This window comes from Caretta caretta, chromosome 1, assembly GCF_965140235.1.
Source record: "Caretta caretta isolate rCarCar2 chromosome 1, rCarCar1.hap1, whole genome shotgun sequence".
NCBI classification, from domain to species: domain Eukaryota; kingdom Metazoa; phylum Chordata; order Testudines; family Cheloniidae; genus Caretta; species Caretta caretta.
The window spans coordinates 124,338,936-124,362,665 of NC_134206.1; the positions used below are offsets into that span (position 1 = coordinate 124,338,936).

A 23,730-nucleotide genomic window follows, 5' to 3' on the forward strand; every position below is an offset into this window, starting at 1 on the left:
CCAGCAAGCATGATTCCAGTTTCCTTCCTTAGTATCCTCCTTCCCAGCTCTGACACCACAGAGCCTTAGACCTGTGTCCCTGTTCTCATTCCTACCCTTAGCCAAACATGATTCCAACTTCCTTACTCCCATTCCCTGTTCCCATTTCCCCCTTTAGCAAAACATGATTCCAATTTTCTTACCCCCATTCCCTGCTCCCATTTCCCACACCCACATGCCCATGCCCACCCACACCCAGTCACTTCCTCATTGACTACAGATTATATAGTAAAACTTGAGTTCTGCTTAGCTATACCTTAACCAATCATTTTCCTGAAATTTAACTAACCAATCCTAACATATTGTAACATGATTATGTAACCAATTATATCCCACCACCTTAATTAGTTTACACCCAGCAAAATTAATTATACAGCAGACAGGAACAATCACAGAATCAGACAGATTATACAGACAAACAATAGCAAAGTGGGAACTATAATGACAAGACAATACAGAAGTGAGGATTTCACATCCCAGCTATTGATAAGTGAGTTCTTGCCAGACAGGATGCTATCAAACTAATGACAGGTTTCAGAGGAACAGCCGTGTTAGTCTGTATTCGCAAAAAGAAAAGGAGTACTTGTGGCACCTTAGAGACTAACCAATTTATTTGAGCATGAGCTTTCGTGAGCTACAGCTCACTTCATCAGATGTATACCGTGGAAACTGCAGCAGACGTCATATACACACAGAGAATATGAAACAATACCTCCTCCCACCCCACTGTCCTGCTGGTAATAGCTTATCTAAAGTGATCAACAGGTGGGCCATTTCCAGCACAAATCCAGGATGTTTGCCATTCCAGCTCATATCTCTGTGTATAAGCCATAATTAAATTTGGCATCTCCTGTCTACCAACTGTCTTTGCCAAATGCAGACTCACCAATCTAGGCTTTGTCGTATTTGTATTTATAGTGCTGTCCCTTGACATGTTTAACCCCTTCAGGCAAACGTTTATGTTGCACTCTTTAAACAGTTGAGTTCATAGCACCTAACAAGGCAGTTCTATCACTGTGTAACTGTAGATTTGTAACTGATCCCAAACTTTCAGCACCTTTAGCAATTGTTTAAAAAGCTCAACTGACTATAAAAACAAAACCAGCAGCAACCACTCAAACCATCTATTAAAAGGCAAATGAGGAATAATACCTTATGCACACCCAAGAATTAGCCTTCTAGCAGTGTCCCCCTTTGCAACATATCCAGAAAGTCAACAGGTTAGAGCTATTTCAAACCAAGGGGGAGCAAGCTTCAAAGCCAGGAGAGTACCCTGTTGTAGAGAAAGCCAGCCCTTTTATACTGAGGGGACTTCAGCTTGAGCATGTTTGGTGATTTTGTCTGCTACAGTATGGCAGGAGATGACATGCGAGCTCTTAGGCAGGTGAGTGCCAAGACATTTAGGGCTTTGTTGGTCAAACCTTAAACTCCAGTCTTAGCTGCTGATGATTCCTACCTTGGTCTTCCCTATCACATCGCCAACACCCAACAGCTAACCCTAAGGGCACGTCTTCACTAGCAATGTTAAAACGCTGCTGCGGCAGCACTTTAAACGTGGCCGTGTAGTCACGGCACTGCCACGAGGGGAGTAGCTCCCCGTGCGGGAGTGCAGTCTATGCTGCCACGTTACAGCGCTGAAACTTGCAGCACTCGGGGGGTGTTTTTTCACGCCCCTGAGCGAGAAAGTTGCAGTGTAGACAAGGTCTAAGACTAATACCGCGACAAACATGCTGCCCCAGAAACTTATTTAAACTGGAACCCCTCCAACTCTAACACTTTTGGAGTTCTTGAGATTCTCATGCCTAAAAGGATTCACATAACAGTTCATTGGTCTGATGCTAGCCCACTCTATGCTTAGTTTCTATGTGTAGTTTGAAATTCTGCATGGCTGGAAAATGTGAGGAAGCTCTCCTGTTGGGACATAAGCTTGGCTGGGGTGTGGCTGCTTTGTTTCTGCTTCAGTGTGGGAAGTCGCTATTTGAGTTATTAGCTTCAGATGAACCTTGCATAGTAAGGGCCAAGTTAAGACTAAAATAGCCATAGATGTGGTGGTTGTTTTTCTTTTCTTGTATAGTTCAGTTCGTAATTCAGTTTTGTTTAGGATTATATTACCCATTGTACACATTACATTAACCTTGTTAGCAGCTATTTTACTTTAGCGTGCATTAAAACAAACTTGGCAACACTGTCTCCTGCACAAACTTACACAAATGCCACCTCAGCCAAAAAAGACTTCAGTAGAGTAGGTGTCCTTGCACAAAGAATTTTGAAGTCTTAACTTTAGTAATGCAGTTTTTATAAACCGAGAACTTGAGGGGAAAAATCTTTCTCTCTAGAGGAAGGACATCAAAGGTATTCTTTAAATATATATATTTGCTATTAAGATTATATTCCGTAAATTCAAGCCTGTAAAAATGCCTGGTGGTCCCCTCCCTGTCAATCTCGGAGGGAGTCAATGCCCCCCCGTGTTGTCTCATTCCGCTACGTCTGGAACAATGGGAAATTAGCTGTCTTGGGTGTCCAGGCCCTCTGAGTGGGGCTGAGCAGTCATCAGGCTCTGGGGCGCAAGCCCTTAGGCAAGGAGGAGCTCCAAATAGTCTAGGGCTCTGGCAGACCAGTGAATAGTCTAGTCTCAGGCAGGGTGGACACCAAGCAGTCTTAAGGTTCTGGCCTGCGGGCAGGGCAGAGCAATTAATCTAGCATCCTAGCTCTGGTGGACAGTAAACTAACACAGGCCTCCTGGCGTAAGGTAGGGTGGTAGGAGAACCCGGGCCCACCCGGCTCCCAGCCCAGGGCCTGAATAGTGGCAGGGTGTTTTGCTGCTGGGTCAGTGGGGAATCCAGCTGCAACACGCTGACCTGTTGTCAGGCAGCACTGCAGCTGGACTACTGTCAGCTGTCCCTGGGCTACTTCTTTTCCTTCCCTTGGGGTGTACCTGCATCCAAGGGTTGTCCTCTATCTTCCCGGATACACCGCCAATGGTAGTTCTAGCAGCATCTTGATGTCTGGAGTGGTGGGGCACTCTGGAAGCTCAGACAAGTCCTTGGGACAGCAGAGGTCCTCCTCGGCATCCTGCTCCAGCAGTAGGGGAGAAGCATCTGTCTCCCTTGGCAGCTCCAGCCCGACTGAGCTGCAGGGTCAGCCTTTTATACTTCCTGTACCACTCTCCTTATTCCGGTGGTGCGGGCATGGCTTGCCTGGCTTCACCCATCAGGGTGTAAGTGGCCATCCCTGCCTGTCATGCTTGGAAGGAGGCCACGCCCCTTTCACTACAAAGCCCTTAAACTGAAAACCAGTGGAGATTTTGAGTAATTTAACGATTCCACTGAAATTCAAAGCTTTCTGAAAGGCTCCCTGTACTGGAAATCCTGTTTATCCCACGGGCTTTGGGTACTTTCAAGAACCATTGATAAGTGTTTAATACAAAATGTGCTAGTCTTTTTTTAGCAGTTTTTGTAGGAAGGAAGTTTTCATCTAATAAAGTAAGCTTATGGTATGGACAAGCAATTCTGGTACAGCAAACACTTTAATGTGGTACTGCTGCCTTTCAGTAAAGCATGGTGAGGAATTGGGATAGAGAGGTGCAGATAGCCTGTTTAGATGTCCAAGATCCCTTAATTTTGTGAGAAGGCTATCACTTTAATTAGGCAACTATCAATTTTTTCCTACACTGTCACTGGGGCACGTAGACCTGTAAAAATGTATTTGGATTTATGCTGACACTTTTTTTGATTGGCATATCAGATATTTTAAATGATTCTCTTTCTTTTGGCTCAAATTTCCCTTCCTCTCTCTGCTTGTCTTCTAAACTTTTTTAAAATAGAAACCTAAAAAATGTTGGCTTATGAAACCAATGATGCAGTCATAGAATTGTTATTGACGCTGTCACTTTTCAGACTCTTGAAAGTGCACTTCTGGTATATAAGCTTTTCTTTTAAATAAAGCTCTAGTCTGACTATTTAAATTACTATTCTTCAGTGTTGTCTGAATACCCTCAATTTAAAATGTACCCTTACATGTTCACACAACCCTCTTTTCTTTTTTTTTTCTTTTTTTTTTCTTTTTGCACTTATATCTCCCTGTCTTATTCTATTGCCATCTTATTTCTGTGCTTCTGCCCACTCCACTAGCAACTGCCACCATGGCAACTCTTCCTTTAGCTGAGCAGATGGGATATAGAAAACAACCAATGTTGAGCGGGTTGAACTTCTAAAAAAAAGTTTAAAGGAGACATTTTGTTTGTGATTAACTCTGAGGATATTAAATCTCATAAATAGAGCTGTGTGTGCCTGGCCACTACATTTTGTTTGTGATTAACTATTGCTAGATCTCCAGGTATTTACATTAACTTGAGAAAACTCTTCAGAGAAATCCTGCTTTGTGTGTGACTAGCCTGCTGTGAACCAGCAGGATCCACAGAGACTTTGGACATGTCTGCACTGCCCCACAGTTTGGATTATGTTCGTGTGAATAGCAGTGCGCACCAAAGTGCTGCATGGTAACTCCCCTGTGTGAATGTTGCAGATGTGAACTAAAAGGTTCCTATTTTTCATTAATGTAAGCATTTTAAAACAGGAGTAATTGAGGCAAATTAGGAACTTCTTAGTTTGCGCCCGCAGCATCAATGGAGAAGTTACAGTGCAGCAGCTTGGTATGTGCTGCTATTCACACCCCCATAGTCCAAACTGCGGGGAAGTGTGTAAGCAAGTCCTTTGATTGCCTGGTAGAATGGATGGTATCAACTTTCTTTCTGTCTTTAGGATGCGTCAGGATGAAACGCCACAGGCATCTAAGCACCAGTGACAGTTCAGACAATGAGAGTAAGTAGTATGCATTAATCTTCCCTTAGTCTATCACCCCCTTATGGTTTCCTCCTGTGGCTTGAGGGCAAACTGTTTTATCCTTTTTTTTTTTTTTTTAAACAAGTTTGATTTCCTTTCCTTTTTTGCTTTCTCCAAAATTCAAAATACTGAAATCTATCATTGGAAGAAATGAAATTACAAAACCTGATAATTTCAGGAAGAGAATTTGAATCTTGTGCAGAATTTGAATGTAATGTGTACTTTTAGAGAAAATTCCATAACGCAGGAGAGCATGCGCTCTTGAGGAAAATTGGGTGTAGTCAGAAATATATATATTTTTGAAGTGCGTGTGTGTGTGTGTGTGTGTGTGTGTGCGCGAGTGAGAGAGCGCACCCAAAGTCTGTAAGCTGATCCATATGAATGATTGGTCTAGCCTGTGCAGAGCCTCAGTGGAAAAATTTTAATTGTAGGGGTAGAGAACTGTTTGTGGGAGAAGGTATGTGTAGTTGGGTATCTGAAAACAGTTCGCTTAGGATGTGTTTTTACACTTCTGTTAAGTGTGCCTAGAGATGAATGGGACATCCTTTTTAGCATTTATATAAATGGCAGTTGGGCTCCACAGGGGTTCAAGATTCTGCCCATAAAGATCAGCGTGAGGATTGAGATCTAAATGGAAAAGATGTCTACCAAATGTCTTAAGCTTTTGTCTTAATTTTCTTGGCACACTTTTGGTTTATATTTTTGTCTTTCCCTTCAAGATACTGAGTTGTGGGTCTAGAGGCCCTGGATCAAATTGTGTAAACTCTTCAGGGCAGTGACTGATCTGTTTTTGTTAAGCATGACATAAATCTGACAGTATTAACAGCTGATGTTGCATTTGAGTCACACAGGCATGATATATTGCATCACATATTGACCCAGTATCTTCTTAAAAACTTGGCAGTGCAGTGACAGTGATATTTGTGCATCTCTGCACTTTAGAGAATCAAGATGGCATTAAACTAGTCTCCCTCAGTCCTCCTGCACTCTTACTCCCTCCAATATTGCCTGCATTGGGTGTAAAACTAAGTTCCTTGTAAGCTGCGTTGCTACGCAGCAGGCTCTCAAGGGCTGTGCAGGTGGGGAGAGGTGCCCCTTCCCTGGCCTGGCCCTGGCGGAGCTGCTGGGGAGAGGAGAGGTGCCCCTCCCCCAGCCCTGAGCTGCTGCTGTGGCGAGAGAGGGCTGGGTGGAGTCCTCTCCCCACTGCAGCCCCGGGGGAGCCTGCACTCCAAACCCCTCATCTCTGGTCCCACCCCAGAGCCCGCATCACAACCCTTTGCCCTAGCCCTGAGCCCCTCCTGTACCCCAATCTCCTCATCCCCAGCCACACCCAGGAGCCTGCACCCCTCGACAGTGCCCTTACCCTCTGCACCCTAGCCCTAAGCCCCCTCTCACACTCCGAACCCCTCGGCCACACCCCCAGCACACATCACTTCCATATTGGTGCACATAGCAAAATTGATTCCGCACTTGGACGTAAAAAATTAGAGGGAACATTGCTAGTGGAAAGGGAAGGAATCTGCATAATCGTGTCCTCTGCTCTTACCTGGTGTGTATCAGGCAGAGCAGGGAATATTCTGATCATGCTTTCACTTTATTCTTTCTGAAACTACACGTATTGAGAAGAGACTGTGGTTGGGTTACAGACTTCATGAAAGTTCCTGTTTGGGTACAGCTGACCCAGAAAGATGATTCAAGTCTATAGTGCCTTGCAATATATTGAGGAATTATGTGAAATTCAATGGGTTACAACTAAACTCTTGTATTTTTTTTTTTTTTAAAATAGGTCCTTCCACTTCCTTTTCCTCTTGTTCCAAATATAGGAGCAAATCAAAAACTCCAGCAAATGAACAAAAGAAACCTGCTGAGGTGAGAACAATGGTAAAAGTTTAGATTGTGGTAATCTGATTATTTTGTAATGTATATTTTTTGTCTCTAAGCTTTGAACTATGGGTTTGGGGGGAGAGGGGTGATCGTGTTAACTGTAAAATCTCTCAAATGAAACTGCATGCTCCCAGTCCACAGACAGGATGTTTGGATAGTAGTATGGAAGTAGTGGTGGTTGGGGTCCAAAATGATTGGTGGGGCTGCAGAGAAGAAGGTGACCCACATGATCTTCTCCCTTGAAGGCTGATCCTATTTGGAAAGTGAAATACAGACACTTTGGTGAGTTTTGGGGGGGGGGGGGGTATAAGGCTGGCTGTTAAGGGGCAGGGGTGCCCTCTTCAGAATGAAACATGGGGACACTTCAAAGGGCAGGATAGGAAAGGACTGTATTTACTCTGTCATTGCCTTACGGTTTTCTTAATTCCAGCCTCATCTCTTCAAATCTAGCTCTTAACTCTGCCATGTCCCCTTGCTGCCTCACCCTTTCTACATGCCTGTCACCAATTGGTTCCACTCCCCTGTGCTTGACCATGTCAACCTAGTCCATCCCCCTGCTGGCTGAGAACCTCCCTAAGACCACTCAGCTCCCTCCAGCCCATCTCTCACCTTCTCAGGAATATCGAACATCTATGCCTATGGGCTGAGTACATGCCCGCTTTCTTAACCTCTCACCCTACTTCCCCAGTATCGGGACGTGCCACACTCCATTGCACACACATGTACCCAGCCTCTGCAGGTGAGAAAATCTATCTTTAGAGACACAGCTCTTCCCTCTCCTATCTGGCTCAGGACTCTATTCCCTAACTCAAATCTCCACTTTCTACCAATGATTGGACCTGGAGAAGCAGGAGCATACACAGTAGGGAGCCCTCTGTAGGGCTGAAGAGAATTGACACCATAGAAGCCTGTATTCCCTGGTCTCTGCTTTCTCCCTCTGTTACATAGGATGAAGAGATAGCAAGTGTGAAAAATCGGGATGGAGGAGGGAGTAATAGGTTGCCTATATACGACAAAGACTCTAATATCCGGATGGTCCTGATAATATCAAGACATCTGATCACCCTACTGTCACCTGAGGCCTACATGCTGGAGGACCAGGCTACAGTGATTGCCAGAGGCTAGAGCAGCTTCAGGCACAGTAGCCCACAAGTGATGATGCAGTATATCAGTCATCCCACAAGTATTTACTGTGACAGCTCTGCCACTATATGTGGGGCTTAGCCCCTGATGGTCCCTTTCCCGTTTGGAAGCATTATGAAGTCTGACATTCTTTCTTGGGGTCTGAAGTAAACTAATCATTCCCTGAGGGAACTATTTTTCTATTTACTTGTTGCCAATCTTGTGCCACCTCCACCCCCCTTAATCCCTTCCCAAAACCCCCCCTGAAAAACCACAAATGCCCATGTGTGCCGGTGTGACTATTGATAGCTGAGGGAAGTGTGAACTGACAGCATGGGGAAAATGTTTTGATTCTTTAGAATTTAAACCAGAGATTCATGGCTCAAGGTAAAAATGTATGCTGTACAAAATGATAGGCTTTTTAGCCACCTGCTGTGATGGGAGTTGTATAAATAGCTAGACTGGGTTCATCCAGGAAAATGTATGTAGCAAAATTCCTCTGTTTGCGGGGGAGTGCACACAATGAAATGCTGACTACATTTTGTGAATGGACAAGTTTGCCTGTCCTTGTGAGAATTCAAGAGCAGGTGGAAGTCCCTTAATTAAATGCTGCTTACTGGCTTAATGTATTTGGTTTGGTGGCAAAGGGCAGTGTCTAAAATGTGTATCTTGTTCTCCCAAAGTTAGTTTTAGCAAGTGTTAATTAAGTTCCCCACTGTTAGTATATGTTTTAAAAGAGAAACTGAACAAGTGTTCTGAAGCATGGGGGAAGATTGATCAATGGTATATGTAGTGGCCTGTCATTTGCACTGCCAAGGAAAAGTCTGTCCTTTTTGGTAAAATGTTTCCTTATGAAATCGCACTCTTCAATAATATGCTTAGATTCTAGTTTTAACCACCGAAATCTTCTTAAGGATTTTCTCTGTACAGTGATTCAGCCTTCATACCAGAAAGGCAAATATGAACTGCAATTAATGAGAATATTAATGTCTGCCACTATTTTAAATATTCTGTAGCATCATCCCTTTACACAGGCATGCTCTTCCCACCCAGATCCCCATGTTCCTTAAGCTGTGGCTCTCCCATGTCTCCCTGCAGAGGGACTCTCCTATCTTCTCCTGTCTCCTATTTTCGCTTCAACTCCCTTCCACCCGTCTTTATACGCATGTACATATGAACAACAATCAGTATGAAGACTCATCAAATGTATAGCTGTATGTAATAGCTATTGGAAGATAAAATTAGGCATGTGTCTCTCATACTTTAGTTTCCTTTACACGTTACATTTTCTGTCTCTTTACTGTGAGTACGTATCTTTAGCCCCAAAACATGCACTCAGTCTTACTGGCAAACCAAACCATCTTCCAAGTATGAATCTCCTTTTTCAATGAAACTAGAGTGTACTCTGATGAAAAAGAATTAAGTGTCTTTGAACTTCATCAGACCAACTATTCTAATAGTGCTTGAAATCCTGCTTTCCTGCTACAGTGTTTAAAAGGACACTTGCAACTTGATCTTAAAAAAACAAAACAAAACAAACAAACTTAGTGTCAAAAAATACAATTTTCTTGTAGAAGAATGTCCTGATTTTTAATTTCTTTTTAAAAACCCTTCTTAAGGGAACATTACTAAACTGCTTGGGGCCAGCCTCAACCCTTTACCCCTTTCTCTCTATGCATGTGACTTTCAGTTGTCTCATCGACTTAAAGGCCAGAAGGAACCATCATGATCATCTAGTCTGACCTCCTGAACAATGCAGGCCACAGAACCTCACCCACTCACGCCTGAAATAGACCCCTAACTGCTGGCTGAGTTACTGAAGTCTTCAAATCATGATTTAAAGACTTCAAGTTACAGAGAATCTGCCATTTACATTAGTTTAAAGCTGTGAGTGACCCATGCCTCATGCTGCAGAGGAAGGCGAAAAACCCCCAGGGTCTCTACCAGTCTGACCCAGGGGAAAATTTCTTCCTGACCCCAAATATGACGGTCAGTTAGACCTGTAGTCACTCAGAGCTGTGTCCCATTACTGGCCACTGGACATATTTGCTACTAGCTGTTGCAGATTGGCTGCATGCCACTGGGGGCAGTCTTATCATACCATAACTTATCAAGCTCAGTCTTCAAGACAGTTTGATATTGACTGATTGATTTTGCCCCCACTATTCACCTTGAAGGCTGTTGAAGAACTTCACTCCTTGTTAGAAACTGTCATCTAATTTCAAGTCTAAACTTACCGATAACCAGTTTATATTAAATTTTTTTTCTTGTGTCAACATTGGCGCTTCACTTAAATACCAGGAAGGGAGAGGACTTATTTACCCTCTGATGTATTTATAGAGAGCAGTCATACCTCCTCTTAGCCTTCTTTTGGTTAGGCTAAACAAACCAAGCTCTTGGAGTCTCTTCTCATAAGGTAGGTTTTCCGTTCCTCTGATCATCCTAATAGTCCTTCTCTGCACCTGTTCCAGTTTGAGTTCATCTTTCTTAGACATGGGAGACCAGAATTGCGCACAATATTCCAGATGCGGTCTCACCAGTGCCTTGTATAATACTAACACTTCCCTGTCTCTACAGGATATGCCTTGCGTGATGTATCCTAGGACTGCATAAGCCTTTTTCACGGCTGCATTGCACTGGCAGCTCAGTCATCCCGTATTCAACAAATATACCAAGGTCTTTCTCCTCTCTGTCACTTCCAACTGATAAATCCCCAGATTATAGCAAAAATTCTTGTTAGTCCCTGAGTGCATGACTTTGCACTGTTAAATTTCATCCCATTTTTATCGCTTCAGTTTACAAACTCATCCAAATCTTGTACGATATCCTCTGTATTGGCAGTGCATCTCAGTTTCGTGTCATCTGCAAATTTCATTAAAATACTCCCACTTCTTGTGCCAAGTCATTAATAAACATATTAAATAAGACAGGTCCCAAGACTGATCCCTGAGGAACTCCACTAGTAACCTCTCTCTAGCCTCACAGTTCCTTTCAGTATGACCTGTTGTCTCCTCCTCCTCAAAGGAGAGCAGGTTGGTCTGGCAGGGCCTACCTTTTGTAAAACCATATTGTATTTTGTCCCAATTACCATTAACCTCTACGTCACCCCCTCCCCTTCCCCCTTTGTGTTTCTTACACAAAGTCTTGGTTTGCTAGGTCTCCAAATTTCTAAACTTAAGTGTTTTCTCTCCTCCTTCCACCCCCACCTTTGGAGTTTTATAAATTAAAACTTTAGCTGTTTTCATGATATTAAAGTAATACAGTAGCTGTTGGGCCAAGACCTTTTTTTTCCCACCAGTTAGCTTTAGAGGTTGCTTTGAATAACTTTTTGTTAAGGTTGCAGTAGAGTGAATGCTCCTTTTCCAAGGGGGAGATTTTCCAAAAGTGCCTAAGGGATTTAGAAGCATGAGTTCCACTGATAGTCACTCGGACTTATGCTCCTTTAATTCCTGGGAAAATCTCCCCCTTGGAATTTTAAGGAACGCAGAGTTCAGGTTGCAGTCTTCAAACAGGTCTCCCATACTATTTTAACTCTCCTCACATAGAAATGCTGGCTTCACATCTTCCCTTCTTTGCTTATGTAGCCCCCTTGGGGTTTAGAGCGCATGGCCCCTTTAAAATTTTCTCCCTGAGAGAGAGGGAGTGCTGGTTGTTCCAGTGGAGTGGAGAGAAGGAGAGCGACAGAGGTGTGTCAAGAAGAAAAGGAGTACTTGTGGCACCTTAAAGACTAACAAATTTATTAGAGCGTAAGCTTTCGTGAGCTACAGCTCACTTCATCGGATGCATAGAATGGAACATATAGTAAATGAACACACACACACACACACACACACACTCCTTCCTTCCTTCTTCCTCCTTAGCTTAAGGTGTCAGTAGCTCCAAGCAAGAGAGGTACAGTATGCAGGCCCTCACATAAGCAGTCAAGAACTTGCCTGGAGGGACCAAGCGGCTGACCGCAGATGCCCAAGGACAGGAGGAGCACTGTGCCAGGGAGGGATCACCCAAGAAAGACAAACCAGAGCTGGACCCAGTATATCTGTTGCTCAGAGCTGTATGGAGCTGAGAGTACTAGGGCTGGTAACTTTGCATTGGGAATAAGAAGGGAAGCTGTAGCTAGCGAAGTGGGAGGTTGTCACTCTGTGGATTTTCAGAGAGTGGCAGAAGTGGGCACCAGAGGGGTTTGTTGGGGAAAGTTTACTGGCACCAGAGATGACGAGGAGCACCTGAGATTCACTGCCAGATTGGAACTTTGCCCAGAACTCTTAGTGTAGACACATTGCTCAGTGTCTGTCCTTTCGTATTGTGGTACCACTGGGACTGTGGAACCTCGTGTTGAATGTAATGCTGTTTCACTGCTCCACCTATATTCTCCCCCCCTTGTGTTTTTTTTCCCTTTCATTCATTCCTCTGTAAATAAATATTTCCCTTTCCTATATTTTTTGTACTATTCCGGTGTGTATGTTTACTCCCGGGGGTTTGGAACAGGTGCCTTTGGGGTGGAAAGGAGTTTGCCTGCTGCATTCCTGGACAAACCTTTCCTTGGCCAAAACTGCCTGCAGAGGGGATTCTATCTTGGCCACGAGGGCATTAAATTTACTCATAGTATTTCGTATGGACATATCTGACTATAATACGCTGAGATGCTTTGATGCCATACCAACCTTTGCTCTTTTCATGCAAGGTACCCAGTTTTATAACCTGGACGTATGAAGCTTTTATGTAGAGTGATATTGGGAGAATTACCTGCCACATGAAATCATAGGGCCTGACCTTGCAAGCTGCTGATCATTGTCTGCAAGGGTTTGTGCACCTTGCAAGATCAGATCCTGAATGAGAAGTTGGGCATGATTCCGTTGAGAACTTACAAACCTCTTGTGTGTTCCGTGTATGAATGGGCAGTGTGATGGCATACTAAATTAAATGTTGTTGAAAGCAAATTAATGCACACTGAAGGAAAAAACTTAAATTGTATACTTTACAGGGTTCCAGCTTAAGTTCATTAATTCAGGAAAGCAACCTGGGCTTAAGTAACTCAGTGAAGACTTCTGCTCAGGATGCAGCTGTGATCAAAAACAAAGTATTGATACTCAAGTAGAATTGTTGATAGAATTCTACTCAAGTAGAATATTGATACTCGGGTAGAATTAGTGGGGGAAGCAAAAGTGGATGGGAATCTGGGAGGCAGTGACCATGAGTTGGTTGAGTTCAGGATCCTGACGCAGGGAAGAAAGGTAAGCAGCAGGATACGGACCCTGGACTTCAGGAAAGCAGACTTCGACTCCCTCAGGGAACGGATGGCCAGGATCCCCTGGGGGACTAACTTGAAGGGGAAAGGAGTCCAGGAGAGCTGGCTGTATTTCAAGGAATCCCTGTTGAGGTTACAGGGACAAACTATCCCGATGAGTCGAAAGAATAGTAAATATGGCAGGCGACCAGCTTGGCTTAATAGTGAAATCCTAGCGGATCTTAAACATAAAAAAGAAGCTTACAAGAAGTGGAAGGTTGGACATATGACCAGGGAAGAGTATAAAAATATTGCTCGGGCATGTAGGAATGAAATCAGGAGGGCCAAATCTCACCTGGAGCTGCAGCTAGCGAGAGATGTCAAGAGTAACAAGAAGGGTTTCTTCAGGTATGTTGGCAACAAGAAGAAAGCCAAGGAAAGTGTGGGCCCCTTACTGAATGAGGGAGGCAACCTAGTGACAGAGGATGTGGAAAAAGCTAATGTACTCAATGCTTTTTTTGCCTCTGTCTTCACTAACAAGGTCAGCTCCCAGACTGCTGCGCTGGGCATCAGAAAATGGGGAAGAGATGGCCAGCCCTCTGTGGAGATAGAGGTGGTTAGGGACTATTTAGAAAAGCTGGACGTGCACAAGTCCATGGGGCCGGACGAGTTGCATCCGAGAGTGCTGAAGGAATTGGCGGCTGTGATTGCAGAGCCATTGGCCATTATCTTTGAAAACTCGTGGCGAACCGGGGAAGTCCCGGATGACTGGAAAAAGGCTAATATGTAGTGCCAATCTTTAAAAAAGGGAAGGAGGAGGATCCTGGGAACTACAGGCCAGTCAGCCTCACCTCAGTCCCTGGAAAAATCATGGAGCAGGTCCTCAAAGAATCAATCCTGAAGCACTTGCATGAGAGGAAGGTGATCAGGAACAGCCAGCATGGATTCACCAAGGGAAGGTCATGCCTGACTAATCTAATCGCCTTCTATGATGAGACTACTGGTTCTGTGGATGAAGGGAAAGCAGTGGATGTATTGTTTCTTGACTTTAGCAAAGCTTTTGACACGGTCTCCCACAGTATTCTTGTCAGCAAGTTAAGGAAGTATGGGCTGGAAGAATGCACTATAAGGTGGGTAGAAAGCTGGCTAGATTGTCGGGCTCAACGGGTAGTTATCAATGGCTCCATGTCTAGCTGGCAGCCGGTATCAAGTGGAGTGCCCCAAGGGTCGGTCCTGGGGCCGGTTTTGTTCAATATCTTCATAAATGATCTGGAGGATGGTGTGGATTGCACTCTCAGCAAATTTGCGGATGATACTAAACTGGGAGGAGTGGTAGATACGCTGGAGGGGAGGGATAGGATACAGAAGGACCTAGACAAATTGGAGGATTGGGCCAAAAGAAATCTGATGAGGTTCAATAAGGATAAGTGCAGGGTCCTGCACTTAGGACGGAAGAATCCAATGCACCGCTACAGACCTAGGGACCGAATGGCTAGGCAGCAGTTCTGCGGAAAAGGACCTAGGGGTGACAGTGGACGAGAAGCTGGATATGAGTCAGCAGTGTGCCCTTGTTGCCAAGAAGGCCAATGGCATTTTGGGATGTATAAGTAGGGGCATAGCGAGCAGATCGAGGGACGTGATCGTTCCCCTCTATTCGACATTGGTGAGGCCTCATCTGGAGTACTCTGTCCAGTTTTGGGCCCCACACTACAAGAAGGATGTGGATAAATTGGAGAGAGTCCAGCGAAGGGCAACAAAAATGATTAGGGGTCTAGAACACATGACTTATGAGGAGAGGCTGAGGGAGCTGGGATTGTTTAGCCTGCAGAAGAGAAGAATGAGGGGGGATTTGATAGCTGCTTTCAACTACCTGAGAGATGGTTCCAAAGAGGATGGCTCTAGACTGTTCTCAATGGTAGCAGATGACAGAACGAGGAGTAATGGTCTCAAGTTGCAGTGGGGGAGGTTTAGATTGGATATTAGGAAACCCTTTTTCACTAAGAGGGTGGTGAAACACTGGAATGCGTTACCTAGGGAGGTGGTAGAATCTCCTTCCTTAGAGGTTTTTAAGATCAGGCTTGACAAAGCCCTGACTGGGATGATTTAACTGGGAATTGGTCCTGCTTCGAGCAGGGGGTTGGACTAGATGACCTTCAGGGGTCCCTTCCAACCCTGATATTCTATGATTCTACGATTCTAAGTAATGGGATGGTGAATAATATGGAGACTGTTATAATTATTTTGTGTAAATTCCTCCATCTTATTTTAAAAGGTTTAATAGCATTGTTAGAGCCTTCCTGTGCGGCCCTGGTCAACACCCAGGATTATTGTGTTTTTTAACAAACCATCCTCCAATTCCCTGTATGCAAGGCGAGAGGCGGGTGGGTTGGGCTCCCAAACCTACATAATTACTATTATGCTTTTATCAGTTCACAGATAATGTGGTAGAACCAATTTGACAACATCTTTGTATCTACGTGGGTGGAAACTGAATGTGCATTAATGCATCCAATTTCCCCAGTGGGTCTCTGCAGTTCTTTTTGCCCAATGGAGGAAAATAAGGTGCCTTCAGTGGAGGCTGAGATACAGATCTGGGCTATCCTAACTAAGAGGGATCAATTTCATCCTTGCTGTCAAAAACACCTATTTGAGGCAACTCAGAGTTGCAAATTGGGAACAGAATTATAATTTGGAAGAACTGGCTGGGCAGAGGCATCCTTTGGATTTCCCAGATAGTCAGTCAGTGTTGAGGGCTGTCCCTTTCCTAATGCTAAAGCAATGTTATGACCTGCTACCCTCAGTGGAGTGGCAGTAGTTACAACTAAGACACTTGCTGAAATATCAGTTTGGCCCAGAGACCTCAGAACTAGTGGGTACCTTAGAAATGCTTCATAAACTTCCCAGGCCCATGTCCACTGTGTATATTTTGTTAATGAAGAGAAATTCCATTGATTTAGACATTTGTGAAAGTTCAGGAAGGAGATTTGAGTCCTTAAAAGAATCTAGGTGGCAGAGCATATTATTAATGTTAAAAATGCCTCTGTCTCAGGCTTTGCTTGATGCAACAAACAATTTTACTCAAAATGTATTGGATGCCACAGAGGTTACACAAGATAAAGGCCATATCCTCTTTGTTGGCACTGTAACAAAGAAAAAGGAACCTTGATGCTTATCCTGTGGGATTGTCCAACGGTCAGGCAGCGGTGGATAGAGGTGGACATGAATTGGTGCTTGGTTTCAGCTGCAAAATCTCTGCTGAAAATTATATCCTAGGTTATGTACCTGCTATGCTGGATTTAACCCCATAATGGACTTTGGTCCTTGGGTGTGGCAATGATCACTAAGCACATAATTTTACAAAAGGTTCTGTATAATTTTACAAAAGGTTCTGTAGGGGAATGTGCTTTTAGTAGTTGGACTTCAGCCCCTCTTCCTCCCCAGCCTCTTTGTTCTCTTCCTCATGTCCCCCTACTTGTTTCTTACCCTTCTACATTCCAGTGTGGCTGCTGTTTTCTCTTCCTCCTCAATGCCTAGGTGCCAGTCTCTCTTGTGTGCTGAATAATCTTGGAAGCTATTGTTTCAATACTGGTGCCTGCCAGCGCAGTGAATCCCCCACTACTGGAAGGAGCAGGTGCAGAGAAAGTCTTGCTCCTCCTATAGCCCTAGGATTGAGCATACTCATTTGCTTTGTGGGTTGTCTCATGTGCAGTTCATTCCTCACATATGTGCTGTCAGGGGACCGTGCATGCTTAGTACAGGTGGAACTTTTGGAGAATGTAGCTAACAAGTCTCTGAGCATGTGCTATTCCTAGGGGAATTCTTCATTTAAAAAAAAAAAATTCTGTGCACAACATTTAAAATTCTGCAAACTTTATTTGTCAAAATCACACTACATAATCACGCCAGTTTGAATTATTTTGGTAATTTATTTCAAAATGCCTGTCGGCAAGAATGTCTGCAACATTACAGAGAAATGCAAAATTTCCCCCAGGAGTAGAGAGTTAAAGAAACCCCTGTGACAAGCCTGTTTTCTGTCTACCCCTCCGAGCCCAGCCGGGGGGCCAGACACCCACAACCCCTCCTCCCCACAGCCCAGCTGCAGGGCCAGCCCAGACACACACACCCTGCCCCGCCCCATGCCTCAGAGCTCAGGGATCCAGAGGGAGAAACAGCCTGATGCTCAGTCCCAGGGTTGCACGGAGTTTCCTGCACGTGCGCGGCCCTCTCCTTTCAAGGCATATGGGGAACTGCAGCTGCTGGTAACTCTCCAGCTCCTTCCTCCTCCCCACAGCGATGTCTTCTGTGTGTGAGCTGGGCTCTAAGTCCAGTGGCCCCTAGTGGCAGCCAGCAGCACTGAAGCCCTCTGTGGGGGGAAAGGAAATTTTGCATGCACAATGTTAATTTCCGCAACATTCTGCGTTGCACAGTGGCACAGAATTCCCCCAGGAGTAATGTGCAAACTAATTTTCAGAGTCTTATAACTTGGACAGACATGGGAAAACTTTCACTGGGATGGTAAAAGGCACAACCCTTATACCAGAGCAGTTCCCTCTTAACAAATTTCAAATCCCTACTCCAAAATGTGGAAATGTAAGAGCTTCAGATAGGTGTACTAAATTTTTTACACAAGCAAATGTATTTTCCCTAACCCCATTCTGAGAAACCGCTGAAACTTTAAAATAAATAAATCAAGCCTCTGGCGCAGGTACCTAGCATCAAAAACTTCAGTCCATATTTTTTTTTATAAGCAACTGACAACAGGGTCTATAACGAGAAGTGTCCAGCAACCTTAACTATGGGTGGCTCCGCTGCGACCCTGCTCCTGGCCCTGGCTCAGGGGTAAGGGGAGGCGTAAGATCAAAAATTTGAGGACCCCTGGGCTAAGGTTTCATTGAGGTTTGCATGTAAAGCAGGACTAAAATCCCTCCCTTCGTGCTTTGAGTCCTTACAAACTTTCATTCTTTTACTAATTTCACTTCTGTCAAACGGTGCTCTTGGTATGACTATGGGATTTTTTTTGTCCAGTAACACACTGATCTGTTTCTAAATACTGTAATTTTAAACTTGTGTGCTACAATAGCAAATTGTGGGCATGTGTGTTTATAAATAAGATAATCTCCTCTTTCAGGAGACTTGTTAAGAGGCAGACTACTGTGTTTATTACCTTCAGTAGTTAGGCAAGACAAGAATTTGTCTATTTAAGAATAAAAGGCATAGATTTGCCTTTGGCATTAAGCAACCTTTCAGGATGTTATGCTATATTGTAATCTTTGTTTCATGCATAGAATATCAAATGAACCACTAAACTGGGGGCTGCTGAAGCACTTGCAGAGCTGCGTTATGGCTTTTCCCTGTAGTGATACTGGAGAACTCATTCCTATAAGGCTACCTAGGGTGACTAGCCAGATACAAGGGATCACAGACCATGGTTGTGGAGCAGCTTTGTGAGAAGGACAGGCTAATGAAAAGGCAAGGTTAGCAGAAAGGATGGGAGGAATTCTATAGTTCTCATCTATATGGAGAATATACAACGAAGTGTGTACTGTGATTTGAGCATGTGAAGTGTTATGAAAGCGCATGTTAGTGGAGCATAAACACAGCCTTGTTTTCCCCAGTCTTCTAGCTGACACTTCCTAATGTAGATTTTTGTTGGTTGGTTGGTTGTTTTTGTCTAGTAAAATGGCTCCTTGAAAAACCACATCAGCATAGCAGCTACTTCTGTTTCCAGTTGAGTTGACTCGTATTTGTGTCTCTGGTTAGAATATTCTGTATATTTTCTTTACTAAAATAAATAAAAATACTACATGATTCTGAGCTTGCCCTTTCTTTCAGTTAGGGACGTGCTTAACTAGAATAACAGTTAGGGACATGCTTTACAAAAGATAGTCCATTAATGAGACATGACCACAGGAAGCTATTTATTGAATGTTTTCTTGTTGTTACTTTTGGGTTTTTTGGTAGGAAGGTAGTGCTCCTGTTTACCCAGTAAAACAGCATTTTTTGTCAATTTGTCTTAGTTTCTTGCTTAGTAAACGCAGGATCTAGTTTTTACAGAGAGCACATTCTAGAAGTTGTTCTGAAATGTTTTCTTCCTCTTCTGACCTGTGCCTTCAACCCTTCTGCTTAGGAAAGGTTAGGTCCAGGAGTCAGACTGCATACACTGGCTCCCTCGAGGAAGCACTATAACCCTCAGCCATCTGCTCGGTTCTTCCTGCCTCCTGCCCGGCAGGACTACAGTAGGAGGAAGAGTAGGGGTTTTAGGAGACCTCCGCCCTTGTCCTTGTCTGCGTCCATGCCTGCTTCCTGCTCCCCCAGACACTTGGCGGGGTCCAAGCAGGCCTTTTGATGGGATGCCTGGGCAATTTACTAGGCTGAAGTATGGATCCAGATTCCCCAGTTTTTGTGGACTGTTTATTCCCACTTCTATCCTGGCGTGGGCCCACATTACCTCGGACTCCTCCCTGCATCCCCATGACTCCCACCCGCAGCAATCAGCTCTTTCACGGTGATCAGGAGGCTTGGGGGGGAGGGGAGAGGAGCGAGGATGTGGCGTGCTCAGGGGGAGGGGGTGGAGCAGGGGTGGGAAGAAGTGAGGTGGGGGTGGGATCTTGAGGGAAGGGGTGGAGTGGGGGCAGGCCTGGGCAAAGCTGGAGGTTGAGCATCCCCCTGCACTTTGGAAAGAACAGCAAGAGAAGCAGCTGGACGATCCACCCTCATTCACCCCCTGACTCCACCACCTCAGCCAAGCTTCACAATAATCATTACTGAGTACAGTATTAAATTTGTTTGTTTTAAACTTATTCTGTATGTGCACTGTGATACAGGAGGGCCAGGGAGCAGTGGGAGAGTGCTAGATATATAAGCTCAAGGCTAATTAAGGCGTAGTTCCCTGTAGACTAGGGAAGGTGGTTGCAGGTTAATTGGAGCACCTGCAGTCAATTAAGGCCCTGTTAGGAACCTAATAAAAGGCAGAGGAGGAGGAGGAAGGAGAAAGGACTGGAGCTTGGAGGCGCGTTGAGAGATTTGGAAGACCTGAGAATTGGAGTAAGGGAGACTCTGCCCAGCAGGACAGGGAGATTCCCTTCCCCCCAGCATCTAAGGGCCAAGGGTAACCCCACCTAAGGGGGACGAGGGTAAGAAACCTACAGGGATTGAGAGGGGCTGGGACTCAGAGCGAAGAGCAAACCCAGACCCCCTCCCCCGCTTCCTTCCTCTACCACCTTCCCAGGCTAGTAGCGGGGCCCTCGGCACCCAAGAGCAGGGGCAAAGGGTGGCATCTGAGTGCCCCACCAAGAAAAGCGCAGGACCCACCAAACTAAAATCGGCCATCTTGCCACAGTACATAATGTCTTTTATCTTGTGGGGAAAAAAAATTAGAACCTAACCCTCCCTATTTACATTAATTCTTATAGGGAAATTGGATTCACTTAACATTGTTTCACTTAGTCACATTTTTCAAGAACATAACTACGACGTTAAGAGAGAAGTTACTGTGCTTGAAAACTGTTATGTCCCCTCTCTTTTCTTCTCCAGGTAAACCAAACCAATTTTTTCAATTTTCCCTGTTAGGTCCTGTTTTCTAGACCTTTAATCATTTTTATTGCTCTTCTCTGGACTTTCTCAGATTTATCCACATCTTTCCTGAAATGTGGCACCCAGAACTGTATACGGTACTCTAGTTGAGGCTTAATCAGCACGGACTAGAACAGAAGAATTACTTCTCGTGTCTTCCTTACAACACTCCTGCTAATACCATGTGCACTACCAGTTTGCAGTGCTCCCGTTTGGTCTGTCAGCGGGTGTTCACAAAGTGCATGGCAGGCGTTGCGGCCTTCCTGAGGAAACAAGAGGTTCAGGTCCACCCATACTGATACTGCAACGACCGGCTGATCAGAGGTCGGACCAAAGCCCAGGTAGAGATAGATGTAAAGTTAATACAGTCAACTTTCCAGGACTTAGGCCTGTTAATAAATACCCAGAAGTCTACCCTCTCCCCAGTTCAAAGGATAGAATTTATTGGGGCAATCCTTGACTCGGTCCAAGCCAGAGTTTTCTTCCTAGAAGCCCAGTTCTAACTGAAAGGGGCACTTGCAGAAAGCCTCAGGAACCACCCAATCACTGCTTAAAGCTCGTGGGCCATAAGGCATCATGCATCTATGTTGTCCAACATGCAAGACTATGGCTCAGATCTCTTCAGGCTTGGTTGGCGTTGGTATATGCAGTGGGCTGGCACCACTTGGACACAGTAGTCACGCTTCCCCCATCAGTGATCGCTTCCCTTTGGTGGCTGGACCCGTTGGCAGTGTGTGATGGAGTCCCTTTCTTGAGACCCCATCCGTCAGGGTGTCTTGTCACAGATGCTTCAGTGTTGGGCTGGGGAGCTCATTTAGGGCCCCTCAGAACTCAATACCTCTGGTCTCCAGAGGAGCTCTTGCTACACATCTATGTCAGGGAGCTCAGGGTGGTTCGCCTAGCCTACCAGGCATTTCAAAACCACTTGGAGGGCAAGGGTGTATCAGTCCTCACAGACAACAGCAATGTTTTATATAAGCAGGCGGTGGGGGCACAGGGCACTGCTTGTGGGAATTCTGCATAGCCCACTCGATCCACCTTAGGGCCTTCTATCTGCTGGGGTCACAGAACCTCAGCAGATCCTTCTCCAGCCACCATAAATGGTCCAGACATTGTGGAAACGCCCCTTCCAGAAGTGGGGGACTCCCCACATAAATCTGTTTGTGATGCGGCACAACAGGAAGTGTCTTCAGTTCTGCTCCTTCCTGGGCCACAGCCCAGGATGACTCAATGTTTGGTGTGGCTGACAGGACACCCCATTTGAACCACTGGCAATGTGGTTCTCTGCTCTACCTGTCCTTGAAGGTAGCCTTCCTAGTGGCCATTACTTCTGTCAGAAGGGTCTCAGAAATCCTAGCTCTTGCGTTGGAGCTGCCTCATACAGTCGTCTTCAAGATCAAGATTCTATTGTGATCACATCCAGTAACCAGGATATCTTCCTTCTGGTCTTCTATCCAAAGTCACATGCCAATAGAGAGGAACAGAGACTCCATTCGCTGGATGTCAGATGTGCACTAGCCTTCTATATAGAAAGGACTAAATCATTTTGAAAATCTACACAGCTTTTTGTGGTCATTGCAGACAGGATGAAAGGCCTTTCAGTCTCTGCCAGAGAATCTCATTGTGGATCACTTCCTGTGTCCTCACATGCTACGACCCCGCAAAGGTCCTCCTGCCCTAATGGTGCATTCTGCCAGGGCTCAAGCATCTTCGGCTGCATTCGTAGCTCAAGTTCCTATCCAGGACATCTGTAGAGCGGAATGTGGTAGTCAGTCCATACCTTGGCATCTCATTATGCCATCACCCAGCATACTAGACACGACGTGGGTTTTGGCTGAGCGGTATTACAAACTTGCAGTCCTTTGGCATGACTCAGGCAATTCCTTGGAATCACTACTCCAAAGATCTGGCCAATGAGGGGGAATTTTAAGATTGCTCCAAAATACATGCAACTCAAGGAAAGCTAGATTTCCAGACACTGTTCCCTTTTGAAAGAGTCCATTCTTTGCCAGATCTGTTTGGCATAGTGACAGCATTGAGGACACATGCTGAAAATAATTTAACTGAATTAATAAGTAAATTCTCCTACTTGCACCAGGTCTTGTAGTGGCAAAGAACTGTAAGGTGATTAATATTCAATACATATTTTTTTTTCTCTGAGCAAGAGCTTTTAACTGTTGGAAGAGACTGTTTGGTCAAAGGTGAAAAACCAGGTTTGTGGCTGATGGACAGAACTATAGATGGCTGTGTAACAATGGTAAGATCTCTGAAAGAAAAGCTAGGTTACAGCATTTCTGTAACTATGGAAGAAAACTGTGTACCGAGGAAACTTTGGTCAGGTGTTGGGTTCCTTGTGATTTAGAGCAGGGGTAGTTCATTAATTTTTTGTCAAGGTCTAAATTTCTTGGTCAAAGTATAGTGAAGGTCCAGACTCCAGAGAAAGTAATGATAAATAAAAATATTTCCGCGTCCGTTCAAAAGTGTCCGGTGGTGCAGATTTGGCCCACAGTTTGCCTGTTGACTACCCCTGCTTTAGAGCCTCTATATGCCTAACAATTACATCTGATTGGCCACTAGTGATACCTCTACTGTAAATCTATTTTGGTGTCTGAAGCAGAGTACTTAATATTGCTGAGCACAGACCATGTGGTTGGTGCAGTGCAACAAAGGAAAAAAAATAGTCCAGGTCCCAAGGGACTTACGTTCTAAAAATATAGATGACACAACTCACATATATAATGGATGATGAGATGAACTCACCTTAAAGCCATGCTGTGAGAATACCAACTTCTCTAATAGCGCTTTCACTTCTAGTACTAGTAATCACTCTGTTTTGATATGAAGTCTTCTGTGGTTTTAGTTTCAGCCAGTACTTACAAGGTGGTGGTGTGTAAAGCACTGCCTCAGATAACATTAAATTGTGTCTTCTCAAATATCTAAGCCAGTAACTGCTCTTTTTTAATATATTGTTGAGTTTTTCCGGGACTCTTCAGAAGTGTGCCATGTTAGTATTTCTTAAACTTCTTTTTCCGGAGTTGTCTTCCACAG

At 44.6% G+C, this 23,730-nt stretch overlaps 1 protein-coding gene across 4 annotated transcripts in view; it reads left to right on the forward strand.

The window, feature by feature from the left end:
* Nucleotides 1-23,730, forward strand: part of JADE3 (jade family PHD finger 3) — an 87,414-nt gene that overhangs the window by 37,240 nt on the left and 26,444 nt on the right. For 3 of the 4 annotated variants that reach the window (XM_075130941.1, XM_048859347.2, XM_048859357.2), the window contains 2 exons: nt 4,800-4,859; nt 6,667-6,749. In XM_075130941.1, coding sequence (XP_074987042.1) covers nt 4,811-4,859; nt 6,667-6,749 — 132 coding nt within the window. In that variant the 5' untranslated portion in view covers nt 4,800-4,810. Of the gene's footprint in view, nt 1-4,799; nt 4,860-6,666; nt 6,750-22,847; nt 22,940-23,730 lie in introns of those variants that run through there. The other variant, XM_048859368.2, reaches the window with a different exon arrangement.